Here is a 24437-nt window from a genome sequence, read left to right as displayed (position 1 = left end):
GAAATAAAATTTATATTTCAATCTTAAGACAAACCCAATAGAATCAAGTAATTACCTGAAATGTATGCTTATTGACTTTTATAATGATTTTACCGGTGATCCAATCATGTGTGATGGACAGAGTTTAAAATTTAATTATGAATTTTGCCCTTGAAAATATAACCGAAAACTTTTTAAATAATGATTTACTAAAATGACAAACATTGATATCAAGTAAATAAATTTAGTTTTTCTTTATTAAAATTACCCTCATCCTCCCTTTTTCCGACATCTCATTTTCTCCATTCAAATCAAGTCGCGTTTTGCTTCTAACTCGGTAGTCTAGATTACGTTTCACTTACGATTACAATTCAGGAAAAAATTTGCTTATTATCCGATCGTTTTCATACTTTGCCATATTGCTCATTTTGGTCATTAATATAAGTAAATGGATCCTCCGCCATTACGATAGAGATAAAATATCGTATAAGACGCGTTTGAAGTTTACAAATTTGAAATCTGGGTGACGTCTATGTAGTCTTTAATTTTATACATAGATGGCGGTAGTAAAAAAACATAGATAGCGTTATTAAAATAAAATTATTGGTATTTTTATTACTAACCTCTTATACGTTTCACATGGTTTTCGTGTAAGCGGTCATTTTTTATATCCCTTATCTCTTATCCGATCGTTTTCATACTTTGTCATATTGCTCATTTTGGTCATCAATATAAGTTAAGGTATCATCCGCAATTACGATGGTGAAAAAATATCATATTAGACACGTTTGAAAATACTGCATCGTATTACACGGTGACGTTTATCTGTCACATTCATTATTCACATCGGAAGTTTCATTACTTTTCGCCCTGCCATCTCGCTGTCAAATTTTAATTATTTAAACGCCTATAACTTTTTCTTTTTTCATTCTATATTTTATAAAATTTGCTTTATAGGTTCTCGTTATCTCTAATATATAAATATTTATAGTTTTGTGGAGGCTTGCTGAGCCAACGGTCTTGGGTGTTGCCACACCGGCCTTTATGCAGGGTGGCAACACTTTTCGGTGAGTCTGACAGAATGACGTTTAACCCATAACCTCAAATCAAAACAAACTTTCTAACCAATACAGGCTTAATATACAATGTACACATATCAAACAGTGATAGTTTTATTTTTAGTTATTAGTTATTCAAAATAATAATTTATATATCTTAATATTATATACCAAACTATAAAAGAGGTTTGTTTTTAAAAAACTTTTTTTAATGTAATTTTTTACATTTTGCGAACTTATATACACTTGGCTTTTTACAAAAAATATGTAATCAGTAAAGTGTCAATGATAAGCCACACAAAATATTTCAAATTTGATACTCTTCGTATATTATACGTTTTCTCTGATACTATAATATAATGGGAAAACTGTCTGCGGGGAATTTAAAGAGGCTAGAAAGAAGAGCGTAAATATAATCCGTATCCTGCAAAAGAATCGTCCTGGAACATTTCCAACTGCAGTGAACACACCCTCTCGCAGAAAACAACCCCTTCCGGCATTCCAATCGACGAAGCCTACATCCTCCGGTAGCCGGAATGGCTTAACAATTTTCTCCGAGCAAGATTTTCACGAGATCATAAAACTAATAATACGACGGCCGTCACAATTTTTCCCGCGCCGAAATAAAAGCGTCGGTTTTCTTGTTCTTTTTTTTTTGATATTATTATTTCTCTTTTATTCCTCCCTTTTCCCCATGCTTTGGCTTGAACACGATGGCCGTTTTTGTCGAACTGAGGAAGGAAGTAGTCTCGTTCGTTTTCGTTTGTATCTTTCTCAGAAACATGATCTATTAGCCTTAATGTTGTTTATAATGCTATTATGGGTTTTCATATTGTAAATACATATGTATATACGTAAAACGATTTGAACAACACTCAAAAACATATACATATAAACAGTACGAGACACAAATTAAGGCTGTAGTATTCAAATTCAAATTTTGTATATACCTAGACATATACATATTTTACATCAAATTCGTGGGATGTCATGAAAATGTCGAAAAATACATACATAAATCATGATACTGAACACGTACTTTATTGTTTTTGATATATTTTAACAAAGGAAATATTTTAAAAATAAAACAATAAGGTTTTCAAATAAGAATTGTTCTCATCAACTATTTGAAGGCAAAGTTTTGAAGGTCTAATAATTTATGGATCGCTTCCCTTGAGTTGGCCGAAAACTTTTAGCACAACTGAAAAGCCTATCATAAACTACACCGTCGAATTTGTGATTTATAGTGATTCGTACGAATCTCAATCTACCTGTTATAATACTGAATGTACACATATACAAATAAATACGAACTCTGCATAATTTATGTATTGTATATGATAAGAAATATTAAATGTGTCCAATCGTTCCACTCATCCCATTTATGACCATTTTACAATCTTTTAAGAGCCATTTGAACAAATCAATCACGTCGAATTTTCCTCCAATATTCTAGCTGCATAACCAGCAGAATAGACTAGTGGCTAGCATATAAGGTCGAAATCACACAGAGAAGAACAGCACGTCGTGTGCTTGGCTGCCCGCTGTGGGGTGCTCCTACATTTATTCAGATACATATGTAATAAACCGTTATCAATCACTGTCAAGCAAGAATTCAAGGATACAATTTTTCCAAAAACACTCCAGGGGGTGATTTTGGGCCGGTGTGTGCTGGGCGTACCATGTGCAAGGCATTCCACATTATTTTCGCTTGTTTAAAACTATCTAAAAAATGAATGCTTGTGCTGTCCATTATGCTAGAAATTATACCTCAATGTAGTCAAACTAGTAGCGAAACTATTCAAAACTTTATCCAAGCTCCAAATATGACAAAACAAATCCCTAAAAATAATTTATAATACATCAATATATACTTGAACTTCAACTTGAAAAAACTACTAGCCATAAATAATATTCCGTTAGTTACAGTAACAAACTAACCAGTAGATTCTGAGACAGAATCACTAATAACCATACTAACACACTTTTGAAGAGTCTTGGTGAATACAAAAAAAAATGTCTATACCCTTCAGGTATAAGCATAGATAATCTGAACACAATCTGCTTTAGATCGTTGACTTTAGAGAGTCTTTAATTAATATTATGTATAAGATGTATTATGAGAATTTATAAGAATTGTAAAAAGGTTTTTGAGCTCTTTTTCCTATTATGTTGTACATTAACATTAGAAGAATATAATACCATGATTACTATCACAATTAAATTAAATTATAAAATAAAAAATGATCAGTAGATCAATAGCTATTAAAATAGATATAAAATGTATTGTGAACATAATTTAGTTATAATAAAAAGCATTTAAAAATCAAAATCAAATACAAAACTTTATGAAAAAGGCTTTTTTTGTATATATTTTTAAATATTTTTCTCTAGTGCAGTGTTATTAGCAAGTATCAAACGAGCAAGGAGAATATGGAAAGGGTTCCATTTATTCAGTTTCCACAACTGTTCCTATTTAATGGGGCCCTCCCTCGTTCTGGAGATCGCATTCGGCGATTGTTCGGGGGCCCCACCGCACAATACGGAAGTACTCTTTCGCACAAAATAGCGCGCATTTTAAATATCGCGACAATAAGATTACGCTTTATTTAAAATTGGAAAGCGTAAAGGGATAACCTAAAAAAAATAACGAACGCAAAGTAAGAAAAAAAAGGGATAAATAATAATATAAAAGAAACCCGCGGCGCTTATTTATCCCTTAATGAGATGATTCGTTTCGTACGAAAGAACGCTCAAATATTAACTTATATGTATGCAAACCCGAGCGCTTTGAGATATTGAAAATTTCATAAAATTCCCAAATAACCCAAGGCAAACAATATAAGTCCCCCCCCCCCAAATCACCCCCCCCTCTTATATTTTCGACTTTCAAATTTTCGATCTTTAATCAGCGATGCCAATTTTTAACATTGCCCGTTGTGGTTTTGATTGTTCGATCTTTCGTTTCGTTCAAAGTTTCGCAAATAATCGTTCGGCAAGCATTCTCAAAATCATATTTTTCAGTTCAGCAATTCAGTAAATTTATAATGTTTATATAAATAGAGTCATAAAATGTAATACTTTTACAAATAATTTAAGGCAAGAAAACATTTTTCTTATATTTTTTTCGTATACGTATATCATTTGGTTTTATTTATACTTTCACAATAATTATATTGTAAATATAATTATTGTGTCTGTCTGCGATAACGCTCGCTGTACCATAATAGTCGTTTCAATTCGACATACATATGTATGTACGTCACAGCTAAAACAATACCAACAACACGTACAAATATAATACGAATATAATAACAACAAAAAAACACTACTATATACACTGTTAGCTACCAATGTTTCACGTGATCAAGTGGTAGAGGAAGTGCAGGGAAGCGGGATAGTGGGAAAGCATAGTAGCGGGGAAGTGGGGGGGGGGGTTGTAGAGCGTCTGATATGTGCGACGTCAGGCCGAGCGACGGATGACGTCAGCTACGGAAGCGTGCACACTGTTATGTACCTCGCTTGTCAATGTCGTTCCCACAATAATCGAATTCCCTTTCTCACATTCATATACTTGAGTAACAATTCCATTAAAACTCCTATAAAAGGATAGTCAGATAAGATAGGAGTACCGGACTATACCCAACTCAGGAATGCCGGACTTTGCCCAAACCAAAAGATAAAAATCATTTAAATAGACCACAATTTGATCACATACGTTAGTCATCACCATCGAGACTGCAAGAGTGATAGTCATCACCATCGAGATTCCAAGAGTGGTAGTCATTAATATCGACCCCGCAAGTAGCAGCAGCAGAACAAAGTGAACCAAAATTAATTAGTGAAACAAAGTTCTACGTATCTCATTTTAATTTCGTCATCGTTCCATAATTAAATCTTTCTATGTAATAAAATAAATGTAATGTTTCTATGGTAATTAAGAAATCTTGGTTTGTTAAACTATGTAATTTGAACTAAGTTAAAACCAAGTAATTTAAAAAATATATAAACTGCTTTTTGGAACATGATAACACATACACACACCCACGAAGACACACACATTCATTCATCATTTCAAACGGGTGAACGGGTTGGATTGGTGAGCGTGTAATGCGCATACTCAACTTCTTACGATTTAAGGTTTGTTCATACTTAACAGCACTGCACGGCTTCAGCACTGCACGACTCCGTTTCAAATATGTCATTTTATTACATTTCTATTCATATCTACCTACACGTCGCGGTCACGTCACGTTTACAGCAATTTGGCCGAGTGCAAGGCAAAATCGGCTTACTTATACATTACAGGCCATGACGATACGGCACAATATTGCTTACGTCGTATTGTCGAGTAATTAAAATATGAATGCATACACGTGCATTCGTAGCTACGTGTCAGAAAACAAGTCAGCAAAAATGTTTCGGCGTTTATCGAACGAAAAATTATGTATAATCGCGTTGTTGTTGGAAGAAGAAGCTCAAGAAGGCAATAAAAAAGCACGGAGGCGTTATGATGTGCATCCCATGTTAAAAAATAGAAAAACCGAAGGAGAGTTTTGGACACTGTATAAGGAGCTTGTGGATGATGGACAATTTTTTTTTAAATATTTCCGTATGAACCGATACCAATTTTAAACAATACTGGATAAAATAAAAACACAAAAAACCAAAAAATCTACAAAATTTAAGGAAGCATCGTCAAAAAGTCAGTGTCGCAGACCAAAACCATGTCGAAAGATTGAACAGCTGTCAACTGTCACTATCGATAATTGGTCCAAAACAGCAAAGCGGCAGACTCATGGCACGTAATTCGCGTGTATATCTCCACGATGTCCGAAAGATGGATACGATATGTTGACGGATGCTGTAAGGTATGAACAGGAAATGTCGGGTACTGCTGTAAGCCTGCCGTGGCGTAAACGTGACGGTTGAAATGAACATACCCATACAAAATGTATCAAATAATACTTTTCGTACGGCCGGATACCTGCTGAAGTCGGTTCGTGCCGACTAGGTATGAACAGACCTTCAGATGTGCGCGCGCGTCTATAAATTACCTTACATTATATTTATATATAGCATAAAACTTTATTTCAATTTGTGAATCAATTAATTTCCAAAACCACTCGTTGACATTAACGGGTACAATTGAACCAGCAGAACAGAGTGGTCACGGGTACAACTCCCACTGGTTTCTGCTGGCCAGACCTTGGATTTGTGACTACAGGTCGATTTTTTAGTTTCAGAATCTAATTTTCATATAAAGCGGTTCCAACAAATTAGCAACCTTATCCATTTTCTCGCAAAATCTCGAGTTTTCAGTTTCCATTTTCAAAATCTTGAATTTTGCTGAATTCTGCTGCAAATTTACAAATCTCACCATTAATGTATCTGTGAATGTTAATTGATATGTATTTACTGAATTGTTCAAAAATGCTGCAAATTTACAAATTTGACCATATATGTCTCTGTGGGTGTTAATTAATATATATTTACTTTGTATAATACTTATATCAAACTGTACAATGTTTCTAGCCAGTAAGGCGCGTTGGGTTTACATGTTAGACTTTCCTGATAAAAAACACAACAACACTAGTATGAATATATTATTGTAAAAGCATATTGGATTAAATAATAATATATTCTTCCAACATTCAGTAGAAAATCTTTTATTTATTATCAAAATACAATTATTATAGGCAAAGAAAGGGTGGATTTGAAGTTTAGCACAACAGGGAAACAGTAAAGTTGGTGGATGCGAATTTTGAGAATAGCTGGGGGCGTAATTGAGTGTTTTTAAAAATTGCCTATAATGCCGCGGGTTTTCCCCGCGAGGGTCTCGTCGTCGGATTTTCGATGAGGGTCGCTCCGAAAGTCTCGCGCCTCGAGGTGAAATTGCGCGAAAGCCATTAAGATAAGTGAGATCACAACACACGCCTCTCCCTCCCCGAAAACATCCCTTTACTTTTGGTCTGAAAATGGTAAAAAGTTTCAGCTGAAAAATTCCACGCGCGCCCCGTTTGTGCTCTCTTTATGTGGTCTTCATTGTGGCCTCCAATTAAAAACGATTTGGAAAGATGTCGACTACGTTTTTTTTTCACCTCGTTACTTTCATTCGCGTTAACCCTTTCGAGTCATAATCCTGTATATATGTACGCAAATACATACGTAGCACATTTATATATATGTATATATATATATATATATATATATATATATATATATATATATATATATATATATATATATATATATATATATATATTATTTCAATCGAACATGTACATATACTCGCCTGTGCCTAAAGTGTACAAATACAGAAAAAATACGATCCATACAAGAATTTATGTAACGCGAATTTATGTGCCATAAATTATATGGTCAAACATTGCAAAGTAGCATAGCAAACATTTATACAATACGTCAATACAAGCTTTATACAATGCGAATGCATACAAAAAGGATGCGGTGCATCCGCTCTAAAATCGCCAAACGAATTGAACGACAGATTAACGGACGGCTGCTTTAAATGCAATTCTCATCTTCTCGAATGATAGATTGCACATCAGATGACGGGTAACAATTGCAATTATTAAAATGCAAACAGATGCAATTATTAAAATGGTAATTATTAAAATTGAGTTGTATCTTTCAGGCGAGTTTAATAAGGCAAGATTCGATAAGTTCCGAATCTTGCCTTATTAAACTCGCCAGAAAGATCCAACTCAATTTTAATAATTGCATCTGTACACATCGAAAGGTTACTCGTCATCTGATGTGCAATCTATCATTCGAGAAAACGAGAATTACGTTTAAAGCTGCCGTTCTGCTAATCTGGCGATTTTAGAGCGGATGCACCAAACCCAAACAAAAATCATCCGCAGTGACATCTATGGAGAAATTTTTGCAGAATTTTATTATAGAAATTAGCAACATAACGAGTACGAGTTTTTGCAATTTTACCGATCTAAAATTCAGCACACTTCCAATTTACGCATTTAAACAAAAACAAAAAATAGTGTAGCCAGAACACTATCCCAATAAACATGTTTCAATAGAAAAAACTCAATATAAAATAGTATTAACAGTGGGAAAAAATCCCAAGTGAAAATACGTACTTTTGACTTTTGATTTGAACTGGACGACTACTTAGAGAGATTTGAAAGCTGAAAAGTACTACAAATATAAGTTATAATACCCGATTATAGATTCCAATATTCATTTTGAACAGGAAATTGACATATTTTGAGATATCGACCGAACAACACCAAGATATAAAAAAATCGCGCGATTTAAAAAAAAACACATATCTCCAAATTTCGATCCATTCAACATTTTTATTACCAGATTCGTGTTTATTGGACATAGATCTATAAGAAAAGTGATATCTCGTCTCTGAACCAAAAAAAAGTCGTCATTTGTTGAATAGTGTTATTGAGCTTTTTCTAATGTAAAACATTATTTGTGTGTGTATAAATAAGCTTGTAAAAAATGTAATAGTCGCTGGAAAAAGTTGAAAAATTAGTGTATGTAGACCTAAGACATCGATAATGTATCTTTTGAACAAAAAAATATACCTTTGAAATGAAAATAAATCAAATAATATTAAAATTACGTACGTGTACGTGTACATACATACATACATACATATAACACTAAAAGCCATTACCAAGCAAAATTTGACACCAAATCGAGCATTGATACACAAGTATTTAGTTAAGATCATTATATATTCCCCTTTATATATTCTATATGGTTCTATAACCTACATATGTAGTTTCATTACCTTTTAAAAATATATAGAGAGCATTCGGAAATACATTTTCTATAATATTTAAAAACGTTCATAACGTAGAAACAATCTCGTTCAAAAGTAAACACGTGCTATTAAATGTGAATAAAATGGTTTAAAATCACTTTTTATTATTTAAAATACATTGATGAGCATAATTAAAATCAGCTTAAGTTTGGGTGTGTACTTTTAGCAAGCTATTTAATATTCATTGTGTTTGAAAACAAAGCGTTATTTATTCGATTATATATTGAAAAATATGCTTCCGAGAATGTAAAAATACATACACTTTTCCTGCTATTCACGAAGTTATTCAAATTACTAGGAAAAGAATAACAGCAAGTGGGTGTTTCTACCCACATTATAAACCTCTAATTATACATGTACATATATAAATTTCGTTAGAATTGAATTTTGTGCGAATATAAATTTCAGTGGAGTGAAATGTGGCTCGTAAATTAATTTCGTTAAAATACTACGTAGCCCTAACTTTTCATCAATCAAGCGTAGTGGTTTTTAATTGAATTGTGTAATTTTAAACGTAAACGAGCTGTTTCAAATACACACACATATACCACTTGTAATTAAGTTAATTAAATAATAAAAACGATGATAAAGTACGGTTAGGATTGGCGAACATTGCAATGGGACTCGAGATGACTTACATATAAAGTACGTTGAAATAATAACAATAGATATAAAGTTCAACACAATTATTTAAAATTTGAAACATTGGAAAATTTGTAAGATGCGTATAAAATTTAAATAAATGCTTGAAAACCCGTTTTCAGTCATAATTTATTTAATGTAACTCTTGAAGAAATTCCGGCAAATATTCATCTTATCCACCAAATCCTTTACTTAATTCAAATCCTATTCTTTTCAGCAAACGACTGAGGTCTTCCGAAAAAGTACTATTCTTAAAAGATTTCCGATTATTTTCATTAAGAAATTGGGTACAATTTTAATTTTCCTTTGAAAACTGAATACAATTTTTTGACTACTTTATCGCATATACTACATATAATACACATATGCAGATTTGAAATAAAAACTATAGTCAATAAAAACAATTAAAAAGATAATAAAATACAAATATTTGGTCTAAGAACCTTTTTGGTCCTGCCCCTGATCCTGGGTCTAAAATTTTACACGACGAAATTGATTCTATCATTATATGATCAAAAACTTGGTTGCTTACTTTAAATTTTAAAAAACGTACCATTCTTTATCTAGGATACATTCATTTAAAATTTACTTATATATAATTTAGATTATAATTAAGTTAATACAGTTGAAGCTCAGTCTGATCTTGGAGTTATTACCACTTACATATGATTTAAAATGGTCAACTCATATTGATTATATCATAACAATTGCTATCCTTTATTATATTTATTTATTTATTTATTTATTTATTTATTTTAATATACAAGTATACCACAGAGTCTTTACAGGTCACCCCAATATGACACTGTGGCCAGACAATACATAAAAGATCAAATACATAAGAAAAAATAAAACAACAATAATAGAAAAACAAATAAAATAAAACATTTAAAAAATTGTACATAAAAATTAAAAATTGAAAAATTGAGAATTAATAAATTGAAAAATCAAAAATGAAAATAATACACAAAAAAAAAAACACATATATAAATAGTTTAAATTGAATTAAAAGTAAAAAACAGTAAAAATACGGATAGATTATCCGGTGAAATATTGAAAATATCAATGTGATTGCTGACCAAATTCAAGCAGCGTAAGACTCGAGCGATTGGTGAAAAAGCAAGAACATTAGTTCTTGCTTTAATAGTTTGGAACAATGGACGCAATCGATAATCAATGAGGCGAGATGGAACCCAAAATTTCATTTCTTCCAATATAGTTGGGTTGTAAATATCACCTCTTAATAATTTGAAGAAATGACACACAAGATGCATATCCCGCCGATGAGATAGGGAAGTATAGCCAACAGAACCTTGCACAAAAGCACTAGGAAACAGTTGAGGGTAGTATCCAAACTCCCTCATATATAGATAGCGGAGGAACTTCCTTTGAACTCTTTCAATTTTTAGAGAGTGAGTTAATTCACTGGGACTCCATATAATGGCATCAGATTCCAAAATGCTTCGGACCAATGCGTTATAAAGAAGACGCAAAACTCTTAAATTATTGAAATTGTGAGCATTACGTAAAACGAAACCCAGCATCTTTGAAGCTTTATTGCACATATTGGAAATATGGATACCAAACTTCCATCTGCTCTCAAACGTAACGCCAAGGTCTTTTTTGGATAATGTTCTACACAGTGGAGTTCCACCAAGATTATACTGATATAAGGTGGGGTTAGAAGACCGAGAAAAAGACATAATATTGCATTTACTAACGCTAAGAGGTAAATGATTATTAGTCGCCCAGCACCATAAAGAGTTCAAATTACTCTGAAGGACCTCACAGTCAGAAACACTATCAATTTTCATGAATAACTTGAGGTCATCAGCATATAGTAAAAAATTTGAATCTGAAAGTACCGAGCCAATATCATTCACATATATTAGAAACAGTAAAGGTCCCAAATTAGAGCCTTGGGGCACGCCAGAAGATGTGAGGTATACATCAGAGAAATGGCCATCAAAACAAACAAACTGACGACGATTACTTAAATAAGAAGTAAAAAAATCAGTAAGATTATCCGATAGACCAAAATTGGCCAATTTCTTAATAAGTATTGAATGATCAACCTTATCAAAAGCTTTAGCAAAATCGGTATAGATCACATCAACTTGATGCCCTGCATCTAGCGATTTAGTAATGAAGTTTGTGAAAGACAAAAGATTAGTAGTCGTAGAGCGTGCTGAACGAAAACCATGCTGTTGGTCTATGATAAACCGACTGCAATGGTTATAAAGTAATCTCTGCAAAATTATTTCGAATAATTTGGCTGGAGCCGAAACAATATAATAATATAATATTAAACGTAATATAATATATTATTAAACGTGTATTTAATTGTCTTAGTAGCAGGTTTTTGGCCAAAATCTATAAAACCTATGTATATATATATTAGATCAAATCTTGAATTTGCTTATTACATTTGGAGCCCTTATTTTAAAAAATACCTCATATGTTTAGAATGGGTCCAATCACTGCAATCACTTTCATATGATATGAGAATGCGAATAATACGAGGCAATCTAATTTTGGAGTCTGTAAAATTATAAATAACCATTACGATTGTCTTATGATAAACCTTCTTTCGTTAAACAATAACAATTATCATACTTTCAGACTCCAAAAAAATATTTATTACAAAATAATAAGAGAATCCTTCTTTCCAAATAGATTGGTTAAAGTTTGATATAGTCTATCCAACGAATGAGTTACTTAAACCATTTTAAAAATAAAACTGACGGTTTCCATAAAATAAATGGGTTTTTGTAGTTTTTCCTTTTGCTTAAATTTAAATTTATCTTTTGTTTTTTCTCATGTTTGTTTTATTTTTATGTATTTTGAGTGATCTTTTCGGTTATCTTTGTTTATCTTTATTTTCATTATCTTATTTAATATTTGTATTTCTGTACTACTGTATATTTATCAGATCCCTTGGATCTCTTTAGGAATAAACAAATATAATCTAAACACAATCTCCTTTAGATCGTCGAATTTAAAGTCTTTAATTTATATTATGTATTAATATAGTGTTCCAAACATAGTTCAACTATTTGCTAAAGTGTTTTATGAGTATATATAAGAATTGTTAATAAGTTTTTTATGTTGCTTATAATAATAGGTTAATTATGCTGTACATTAACATTAACAAAGAAAAAAGTAAAATGGAAAATGATCAGTAGATCAGTAGCTATTCAAATAGATATAAGATGTATTGTGAACATTATTTAGTAATAATAAAAAGCATTTCAAAATAAAAAATTAAAAGCCCCTTGGGTACATCTGCTTTACCGCCTTCCCACGCATTCTTAAGTAAATAAAATATTTATGCAATATTTTGTTTGATAAGTGACTGAAAAAACTTCCAACTCATAAGTATTTAAGTAGGTACATGATTGCAAAATTTCCTTTACAAATTTTTATCTAAATTTATAATGTAGGAACAAAATATAACAGGCGAGGAAAGCGCCATCCATTGTAGGCCGTGACTTATTTATATCGATAACGTTGAAAATGTGTCGGTGTTTTTGTAATATTTTTTAGACTAGACTAGCGCAATGTTGTTAAATGGACAAAGGGTGTACTGACCTGAAACGATGAATAGAACCCCTGATGAAAATGTGAAAATTCTTCTATGGCGGGCGCAATGACCTATTGTGCAGCACACGTAGCCAGCGAACATGATTGCGGTTGCCAATAAAAGGAAAAACGACGATTTCGTAACAGCATCTGCGGAAAACACATGTATTACATCACAAAATACACTGCAAGCGTTGCCGTGTGACTCACACTCTATTTTATCTAAACTGAATATATGGGTACGTACATCATCATTCAGGAAAATTACATTGCAACATTATATTCTACACACGAAGTCAAATTCTTGACCTACATAAACATATATATGATTTTCATATTTTTTAGACTCGAGAAGGTTAACAATTTAAGACGACATCATAACCATCTTTCACCATCCAATGCTGGATGAAAGCCTCTCCAATACGCTTCTACTCGTCTCTGTTTTGCGCAACTGTCATCATCTCACACCACACATTTTCCTGATTTTATCTACCCATCTTCCTTGCGGTCTTCCTTTTATCTTTTTGCATTCTCTTGGGTACCATTTTAGCATTTATTTTGTCCACTTTTCGCCCATTATTCTAGTCACGTGGCCTGTCCATTGCCAATTCAATCTCTTCACTCTATCCACTTTATCCACTGTATCCACTACCTTTGTCATACTTCTCACCAACGTATTCCGTTTCCTGTCTTTTATCGTTATGCCACATACATATACCACGTTCCATACTTCTTTGAGTGCCTTGGACTTTGAGTTGCAACTTGGCGTTCAATGTCCATGTTTCACATCCATACGTCATAATTTTAGTCTTCCTTTTAACCTGTTGCATTCTCTCGGGTACCATTCTAACATTTCTTTTGACCACTTTTCGCCCATTCTTCTAGTCACGTGGCCTGTTCATTGCCATTTCAATCTCTCCACTGTATCCAATATATCAACTACCCTCGTCATACTTCTATTCAACGTATTCCATTTCCTGTCTTTTATTACATGTGTACCTCTTATACAGTTCACATGGTTTTCGTGTAAGTGGTATACCTAAAGTATCATTTTCGCGATGAAAACTGTTCCAAAAAATAATAATTTTTAATCAAAACGAAATCTCGTTTGGTGGGTTGTAAACTTTCGACGTGTCGGTCAGAGTGATGTTTTACGTGGCTCCCAGGGATATTAAAACTTTTATTATTTCATCGCAAAATTTTAACAGGCGGTCCCGGCGACAAATTGACGACGGAAACTTTCAGGTCAATTTCGCTTTTAAAAATTGCTAAAATTCAACGTGAGCCATCCATTATTGCGACTCTTTCAAAGTCGTCGACGAATCGAATTTTTATATAATATATAAAAATATGATTCGTTCATTACTTTCGGCCTCGGCCGATATGATTACACGAGTATAAAAGCCTATCGAAAAAAAACTTCGACTCCACAGAACACGCTCATAAATGGAGGACGGGGGAAAAAAAGTAAATAAAACGCCTACGGAAAGATCGTTACTTACTCTCGCAGCATCTTATTTATTACGAAGCTTTCTTTCACTCGGGCGAAAAACCGATCTGCCAATTAGGAATAAAAAAAAAAATAATAAAGAGCATTCATAATATGAGTTAAGCATAAAATTTGCGGGTAAGTATATAAAGGTCGTGGAAAATTATCTGGACCGCTTTTCTCTTTATGAATAAGAAAATCCGTTTTAAATATTTAACCGGCCAAAGTCGCCAAGGAAACCGCGGCACATTACGAGAATTGCTTTATTAACGTATTCAAGGCCCATTTGAATATTTTAATCCTTCGAAATTGTTATTTATGTATGCTTAATGATGAATCATGACCCGAATTTACAATTTAACGATTCTCGTCGCCCTCCCCCGTTCAACTGTGAGATATTCCGAGTGTTCTTCATTTAAAAATTAATCGCTCGGCAATGATGCATATCGCATTCAAACAGTATTACAATCGAAAATCAATTTAAAATATAACCGTTTTGTTTTCGGCACTTTTAATAATAGGGGAAATTTCAAAGAAAACCTGATTTCCGAAATCATTCAAGGAAGATTTTTTATAAAATTAAACTATTGCATATTTACTATGGCAACTAAAGTTTTGGACAGATATTAATAACAGTTGGTCAAAACTATTTAATATATTTTTAATTACATAGTTTTGTTATAAAAAAACATTCCGTTACACACAATGAAACTTGGTAAATAAAATATCGAACCAACTGTCAAAATGAATTGACAATTCCTGACCGTTTATTATTAACTGACCATAACTTTATTTTGTGATCAATTTCTAATTGACCATTTAACATATAAGCCGTTATATTTGAAAATGGCGAAAGTCCAATTCTCAGATCCAAAAACACTATATCTGTTTGACTTAATTCACAAATTATTATCAATTATTTTAATTCGACCACCAGTATTTTTAAATATTGATTAACGCAAATCATTATATTAAATGTTCTGCGAGATACTTCTCGAAATAAAGAAAACTGGACTTATGATTTTTAAATTATAACGGCTCATATGTACATACTTTTGTATTTTTAAATACAGGCCAATATTTATATACATTATTAAACTATAAATAAAATTTAAAGATAAAAACAAAACCAGTATTATTACACACTACATTTAAAAATAAATAAATATCTACAGACATATTTGTAAATGCTAATTAATTGTTTTATTATAAAAACGGTCGTACATATTATGCATCTCAATTTAAAATCAGAATATATAATACAAAAAGTTAGAACGTTATAAAAGAAAAGAAAATGTAATGACATGTGATTTTTTCTATATACGAAGGTATTATTAGAATGAAAATATATAATAACAATATTTTTTGATATAGTATTGAATTTTATTCCGGTGTATATATATAAAAAAAACATTTATGAATGTTTGATCGCTTACGTGTATCAAATATAATGACATCGAACTCTCGACGTCTAGTAAAAAAATAAGAAAATGCAATCATCTTAAGATGTCAAAAATACTTATTATTTTAATACATCCACGTGGATTATTTTCTCATCGCGTTTCCGGCCGAATATCTAAAATGTAATTCGATTCGATACGAGAACGATGACGAGCGAAATGTGAGCATTAAAAATTGTATAGACATGTATAAATATATTTACATGGTATGGCCATGGTGGAGTCGTTGGGATCCGGCGAATACTCCTCCTTGGGAAAGTAATCAATCTTGCTGCATTCAAAGTTCTTCTCTCCGGCTGAAAAATGACAGAAAAAAGGAGACATATTAATTTCGGCGAGCTGGAAAACAAATTCGCAAATATTTTTGCCGCCCCTTTTCGAACCACACCCCTTTCTACTACTGGAGAGCTTTCTCGTTTGAAATTGCGTCGTAAAATATGCGAATTTACGACGAGCCGAAAGCCGTTTTCGTTTGCTTCGAATTTTTCCCATACACTGTGATACAAATACAGGCTGTCTCAAATGTAATCTATCCGCTAACCACTAGTAATCTATTTAATTATCACAAATCAAGCATTTTTTATGCATACGTATGTATAATATGTAGATTTTGCCTATTTCTATTATGAATTTCGTACATAGTACGTCAAAACGGGTGTTTCGCAATAAATTATTAGCCGCTTACGTCGTTATCCGTTAGCCTCGTCGGTCGTTATCTGCCGTTAAACGGCTCGAACCTCGATTATTTACCGGCACATCACTCATTTTTATACGTAATCCGATCCTTGCCTACGTAAATAGATAAATACATGTCAATGTACATATATAAAACGTAAACAGTGATTCTCAATCTACGATCCGTTGACAAAAAAAACTAAAAATAAATATTAAAATTTTAAATTTTAAATATAATATTAAAATTTTTTATTTTAAATATTAAAATGCATGCGATGTATGTATGTTTGTGCGAAAAATATATTCGCGCAGTCGTGAATCATATATGTAACTATGTATCAGCGGCCAGTAACCGTTGTGCAGCCAACATTAAACAAATATATATGAATCAGCGGCCGCATGGTATTAAAATGCACGCGATGTAGGTATGTGGCGGACGCCTCGACAAGTGTTTAAAAAAAGGTTTAAAAAAAAAACTATGCGTTATGTATAGAGGTGTGGCGTGACGACTGATCGTGTCGAGAAGACGCGGGGATGCGAGGCATCGGAGAAGTGGGGACCTGAGCGTCTGACATGTGCTCCTGATATTGAGCACCTGACTTGGAACGGGAGACTTCAGCGTTAGATGCGCTGTACGCATACAGACACTCATTTATTATTTCAGAAGACACATACAGACATTCATTCATTATTTCGAACGGGTGAACGGGTTGATCAGCGAGCGTGTAATGCGCGCACTCAACATTTTACTATTAATACGTGAGCGCGCCTATAAAATACTGTAAAATATATTTATATTTTATTTTATTTTTACATATGTAGATATATACCAAAAAGGAAGACCCCAATGCACCTTCCTGGACAATTAATTATAAACAATGACGCATTTTATTATTACATAAATCACTGTATTTCCAGAAGCTGAAGAACACGAAATAACAATTAATTAATTAATCACAGAATTAATCCATTGAGACGTCTATGGATTTAGATTTTGTACATAATTTTTACAAATTATACACAAAAGATTGGTGACAACAGGAAGAATGATTTTTGCCAATTTTGAGGAACAGTTTCAACAATGATCAGATAAAATTGGCGTACTCTGATAAGAAACGATCGATTTGGAGTCACAAATACCCCCCAATCTAACTAGCAGTATGGGGGATCGAACCCACTGATCACTTAGTGCTAAACATACACGCTACCATTTAACCATACTGCTGGCATATATAACATTTAACTTTATTTTAATCCGTGTATCAATTCCGTTCCGAAACTTTTTATGTAAGTAGTTTGAGGTTAAAGTCAGCTTCCCAAATAAGTTTTATCAAAAAATTAAATTTAAATCATTTTTTAAGACCCAATAGCAAAGGTGATTTCATAAAAAAATATAAAATAATGGATATCATAAAATATATCTCGATTATATTAAATAAAGTTGACACTGTCTTATTTGGTTACGTTGATGCTACTCAGATTTATCATTCACACATTATGTGTGAATTTTATGACGTGCAAATAAGTTATTGACACGTAGTCTTGGCGAATTCTGAGCTGGAGCCACCCTGAAAAACAATAACTCGTCTGGAAACCTTTGAATATGAAAGAGACAAAGGGGGAATATATGCCGAGAGAGTGTGGTAAATACCAAACCATAAAATAATTTATTTTTTGTGAATTTTAAATATGCATATATTATATGTATGATATAATATAATACCAGCAGCGTGGTCTAGTGGTGAATGTTGAATTATCTCGTACTTGATGTTACGAGTTCGATTCCCGCTAAGTCTCGCTATTGGCCAGACCTTGGTTTGTCAAGGTCGATCGTTTCTTATCAGAATTTGCCAATTTTTCTGATTTTCATTGAAACGATTCCTGTAAAATTGGCGTTTCCTTCCCAATTTTGTGTTGCGAACCTTTAGTTATTGTTATATCTTAGGTTTCGCCATATTGCTCACCATAGATGTCTCTGTGGTTGTTTATCGAATATAAAATTCGTATTGTTACATGAAAGTTATTCATCGTTATTTAACGTATTAATACGATAGTTGTAATATCTGACGATAGATGTCAGATATTGTTTAGATTTACATGTTTCTATGTAATAATTATGTGGACCAGGAAGGGGCATTCGGGGTTTACCTGTTAAGCCTTCCTGGTATATTTGTATATATGTATGTAAAAATATGTATGTAAAAAAAATAAAAAAATAAATACGCATAATATGATATGATCGACGTAAAAATGTATACTGATTATGGGTTTAAATGTATACGAGCCAGTGCAAAAGAATGGACAGGCGAAAACAAAACAAAGAGTGCAAAGTTGTGTAGTTTTGTTTTTTGTACGCGTTTTTATGAAGCATAAGCAAACAGTGTCTGAGCCTGAAAAAGGGTCAACAAAACCCCGTTACCGAGACGCTACGTGTCACTTTTATTTTTTACGACGCGAATTTATGAATACGTTATGCTCCGAATACACATACCCACTTGGAGTCGTGTGCGAAACGCGTCGGAATTTCAATCCGGAAATATTTTGCAGAATTTATGCAAAAAGGGCGTGATTTACGCCGAAGAAACGTATTCCAGGGTACGTCAAGGTCGAAGAATCATAGTTCGATCTGTAAAATATATGACACATACATATACATATAAACACACTTTTATATAATATATTGTTACGTAGGGGTGGGTGGAGGATCCAAAGAAAAGGCCAAAGTCGCTTCACAGCATTTATTGGGTGATAAAAGAGATCCACGCACTGCACTGCAAGTGCTCCATCCAGAATACCTTGGTATAGCCTAAGTACCTGCTTATAAGGCGCAGGTCGCTCAGTGCGTCTTCAACCATTATCCAACCAACAATATTTACATAAAAGTCTCTTTCGAAATTATATGTATTAGATTAAGTTGTTAGACTAATATTCCACAATACAATACATCTGATAGGAAACGATCGACCTGGAGTCACAAATCTAAGGTCTGGCCAGCAGAAACCAGTGGTATTTGAACCCGTGACCACTTTGTTCAAAGCATTACGTATATGCTAACCACTTAATATGATAATTTTGGGGAAAATATAAAACAATTTACCAGTTCGATTCAGTCAGGAGTGATCCTGCTAAGATAAGAATCCGATCAATAGCTATAACTATTGTTGCGTAGGGGTGGGTGGAGGATCCAAATAAAAGGCCAAAGTCGCTTCACAGCATTTATTCGGTGATTAAGGAGATCCACGTACAACCAGTGCTCCGTCCGGAATACCTTGGTATGGTCTAAGTACCTGCTTATAAAGGGCAGGTCGTTCACTGCATCTTCCTCGACACATTTGTTAACCTATTGTTATAGTCACGTACCAGATATGGAGTCTCACGGTCTCGCGCTGTCAGTTCTGAGAACTCTAGTAGGAAGTGACCGAATGCCGTTACCGACCACTAAGTCAATTCAGGGGTCTCCGTTATATGTATTGTCTTAACATTTTATGTATTGTCTGGCCACAGTGTCATATTGGGGTGACATGTAAAGACTCTGTGGTATACTTGTATATTAAAATAAATAAATAAATAAATAAATAAATAAATAAATAAGCCGACTGCACTTAAGCCTGGAGATAATCCTCGAAAACCAATTAAAACGACGGCTCCTTTTAGCATATGCTACAATCTCATTATTTAATTGAAAATATAAAACTTGTATGTTTTTGATCTGAATATACGAATATATTCGGCCTATTTTGAACTGTTTCGTTCTTCGAATATTTGAGCAATTATTCGAATAATATTCGTGAAATTTGTTTATTTTAGAAATTTAGAATTTTTTTAACATAATACAAATTTATTTTTAGGTCGAAATGTGTAACTCAACAGCGTATTGTGTGAAAGACGTACTAGTCGTCGACTCGGAGTCATTTTATTGCCTCAGTGCAATGGATTCGTGGAACTTGACATTGGAATTCCTCGCTTTAGAAATTGAACTTATGTATTTTTCGAAAGAGAACTTATTGCAGCGTTTATTTGAAACGGAAACTAAAATACTGTCCGAAGCGGGAACGCAATTTTTATGGATAAGCAGAAATATTTCGTTTCATTTTCCAGTTTTCACTCGTCCGAGCAACGCCGTGCTGTACGTGTATGTACATATGTTCAATTACATATTTTGTTAATTCATATAAACAATTAATAAAAAAAACACTAGTTATAATATTATATATTTGCTTTTAGTTATAATATTATATTCTGCCTTTTTAAAACATAATTTATATCAACATATAATCCATTTGCACTTGCATTAATGTAATTACGTCTACTAATCTCTAAGCGGATTAATTTTTTTATCACTTTTATAAACCTATAAGCCGACACAAAGTCAACTTTTATTTATTATAGACACTGAAGTAGATATTTTGTAAACGCGTACATCGGATGTTTTCCCGTCAAAAATAATATCGAAAGGCGTGCGTGTTTTATAGGCGAGGAGGAGGGAGGGGAAATGGCGGCGAATTTTTCCGCATTTTCCATCACAATTTTATTGTTTTCCTAATCGATTTTGAAACCAATTTTCCGTAGATGCTTTTAGGCAAAAGGTGGGGGCACTTTTTACTGCCTAAAACATATATAGGCACGTGTTCACTTTTGACGAACGTCAGGCAGACATGTGACTGATGTCGGTCTGTTCAAGTCGACCTTTTTAACCGTTTATATGCCCTGGAGATCTGAATCGTTCATTGATGCACATCTCGAGGTGAGCTGTACTTTTCGGACTTGACGAATGACGATCATATTTTTACTAACAATCCATTCTCATGTAATAGATGATAGCTATGATGGGAACGTCTCAATAGGATTGGATCGGGATTGAGACAGTCAAAACGACGATAAGCCAAATATAATTTTTGTAAGCTTAAAAATATTACTTCCAAAGCATAAATATGAAACAAAAAAATCGGGTGTGACCCACCCATGACTTTATCTATGTATTTGAGGAATATAAGAAAGTCACAAAACAAAATTCTATATTGAACCGTACAGACACATTCACACATACCGGCATCATTATGAAATACTAAGCATTTTCGATACAAATTGAGAGCAAATGTATAGACACTTGCACAAGACAAAAGTTTTACTTCCGGTAGTCGGATTTTGTTCAATTTATTTTTATTACTTAAAATCACTATCAGTATTATACACAAAAAATATCAAAAAGATTAAAATAATTTAAAAGGTCAAAATAAAATAATGAAATATTGTTTTAAAAAAAAATAATACTTCCGGTGTACAAATTCTGACCAAAACCTTTTCAGCTCTAAGTTAGTACATATAGAATAGTGGGCACAACATTTTTAACCTTTCTAAGAGAAAAAAACCCACTTCCGATTTATTAAATTTAATTATTTATTTTTTATTTTCATAACATTAATACAAGAATTATACTTGATTTTTTTCAGGAAGGACACACATGTTTAAGGGGTCGAAAAAAATAGTGGAAGAAAAATCGAACAAGAGTAAACTGTCACTTTTGGTTGAGGGATACATACCAAATTTTAGACTTAGCTTGGTATTACGCTTAAACTTTTAGATACGAAATTTCAGTTCAATAAACTAAAAGGTTTCTGAGAAAAACATAAAAAATCTCGATTCTCTAGAGTAAAAGTACTACTTCCAGTTCAGATAAAAATATAAAAAAAATATATAAAGTTATAAATATTATTAATTCTATTACATGTAAAAAAAGTTCAGTCCGATTCAGATAGTGGTTTGGGAGATAATTGAATTCAAAAACTTAAAAAAAAGAGGACACCTATAAGGGGAGGTATTTCCGGTCAACTTAAAAATTTACGTCGTATCGTTAAGAATTTCAGTAACCGATACTTAGTTTCAGTTCGATAGAACAAACGCTGTTCAAAAAATCCCCAAAATACACAGACACAAACACATTTTTCTAGATCATGAAAACGTGATCAGTGATCGATTCTGAGTCCGAATAAGTTAAAATCTTGAATTAGAATTTTCTCATGATCACAAAACTTCATATATTGCTACTACGTACATATGTAGATAAAGTAAAAAGCGACCGATTAAACTCAAAATCAAAACTAATACATTATTTTTTATATATAATTTACAATAAATAAATAACAATATGAATTGCTCAATGTTCATATACGTATATTCATCGATGCCCGAACAAATATCGTTGAGCGTACACTCCACTTAAATATAAATTGAGCAATAAATCACAGGTAAAAATGATGAAATGTATACCATAATGGGTATTGATAAATTGAAATTTATTTGCACAATAAATTAAACGAGATCGTCGTTATTTTATACGCACTTTGTATAATTCGCAAGACGTGACGAACGGTTCGGTCAAGCGCGCAATGAAATATATGCTACGTTTAATTTTACACGCTATTTACACATTAAATTGTTCAATCGTGTAAAAAATAAAAGTCTCACGATTAAATTCCGAAATTCTGCATGCAGATTTAATTTGAATATTTCAATTGCAATTACATAACAAAAAATACGTTGTAATATTTATAACGTATGATGCAATAGATATTTTGAAAGTTTGTGCTGTCTGTATTGAATATGATATTTTTTTTTCGTCACTGCTTTGCATATTGGGAATGTATGTATGTGTGTTTAGTTATAGTCAGTCGTGCAAAGTGTGGGGCTTATTGGCGAATACTTGGCTGAATGTTTCGCTTTAGATTATTGCGAGTTTTGGTCGAAAACCTTGTTGCTGCTTCGAGAATATTTTGCAAAAGCCAAAGCTGTGGTTTTATTTGGCGTTTGATATGCGCTTATTAGTTTTGGCCGACAAAATTCTAGGATTCTGGCTCACATGTGCATGAGAATCGCCAGAATTCGATACAGAATGTATCGCGAAATGGCTGCATTCGATTCCCAGATAGCCATCTTTTACTATTTGTACGAATAGGAAAAATAACAAAGGTTTTGTAACTTGAAATTTTATATGTATTACAAATTCGAGATTATTTTATGTTGGAAAGTAGGATCAAAATTTAACGTAGATAAGATCAAACTAATGTTTAATAGTTATTGCATTCCTGATAGCATTTCATTAAGTAAATAATTATATATATGTAGGCAAAATAACAGATATTTCTGGTAGTAAAGAAAAATAAGTAAAGAGACGTGAAATTGGCATGGAGTGCATTTAAACGAGTGAATATTGTTTTTAAATCAAAAATGCCACTCTGCCTGAATAAAGAGATCCTCGATCAATGGGATCAATGCTAGTGATGCCACATGGATGTGAAACTTGGACATTGAACGCCAAATTGCTACACAAAGTCCAATGCACTCAAAGAAGTATGAAGCGCTGTATGTTTGGCGTAACGAGGAAAGATAGGAAGCGGAATACGTGGGTGAGAAGTATGACAAGGGTAGTGGACATAGTGGATAGAGTATAGAGATTAAAATGACAATGAGCGGGTCACGTGACAAGAATAATGGACGAGAGGTGTATAAAAGAAGTGCCGGAATGGTACCCGAGATAATGCAAAAGGGTAAAAGGAAAACCACAGGGAAGGTGGGTAGACAATATTGGAAATCTGTGTGGGGATGAGAGTTGCGTAAAACAGAGACGAGTGGAAGCGTGTTGGAGAGGTCTTCATCTAGCAGTGGATGGTGAGTGGCTGTAGATGATGATGATAATATAAAAAGACGCTATTCTGTATGTGCATTTGTGTGTTTAT

General features: G+C 32.9%; 1 protein-coding gene across 1 annotated transcript in view; it reads right to left on the bottom strand.

The window, feature by feature from the left end:
• The window catches only part of stg1 (stargazin-like protein), an 80301-nt gene that overhangs the window by 29113 nt on the left and 26751 nt on the right, over positions 1–24437 (bottom strand). The window contains exons 2-3 of the mRNA XM_077428776.1: positions 16233–16325; positions 13090–13230 (exon numbers count right to left, since the gene is read on the bottom strand). Coding sequence (XP_077284902.1) covers positions 13090–13230; positions 16233–16325 — 234 coding nt within the window. The remainder of the gene's footprint in view (positions 1–13089; positions 13231–16232; positions 16326–24437) is intronic.

The sequence above is a fragment of the Arctopsyche grandis genome, chromosome 4, assembly GCF_051622035.1.
Source record: "Arctopsyche grandis isolate Sample6627 chromosome 4, ASM5162203v2, whole genome shotgun sequence".
Lineage (NCBI taxonomy): Eukaryota > Metazoa > Arthropoda > Insecta > Trichoptera > Hydropsychidae > Arctopsyche > Arctopsyche grandis.
The sequence above is the reverse complement of the archived record's forward strand: the minus strand, read 5'-3'. Positions and strand labels throughout refer to the sequence as shown.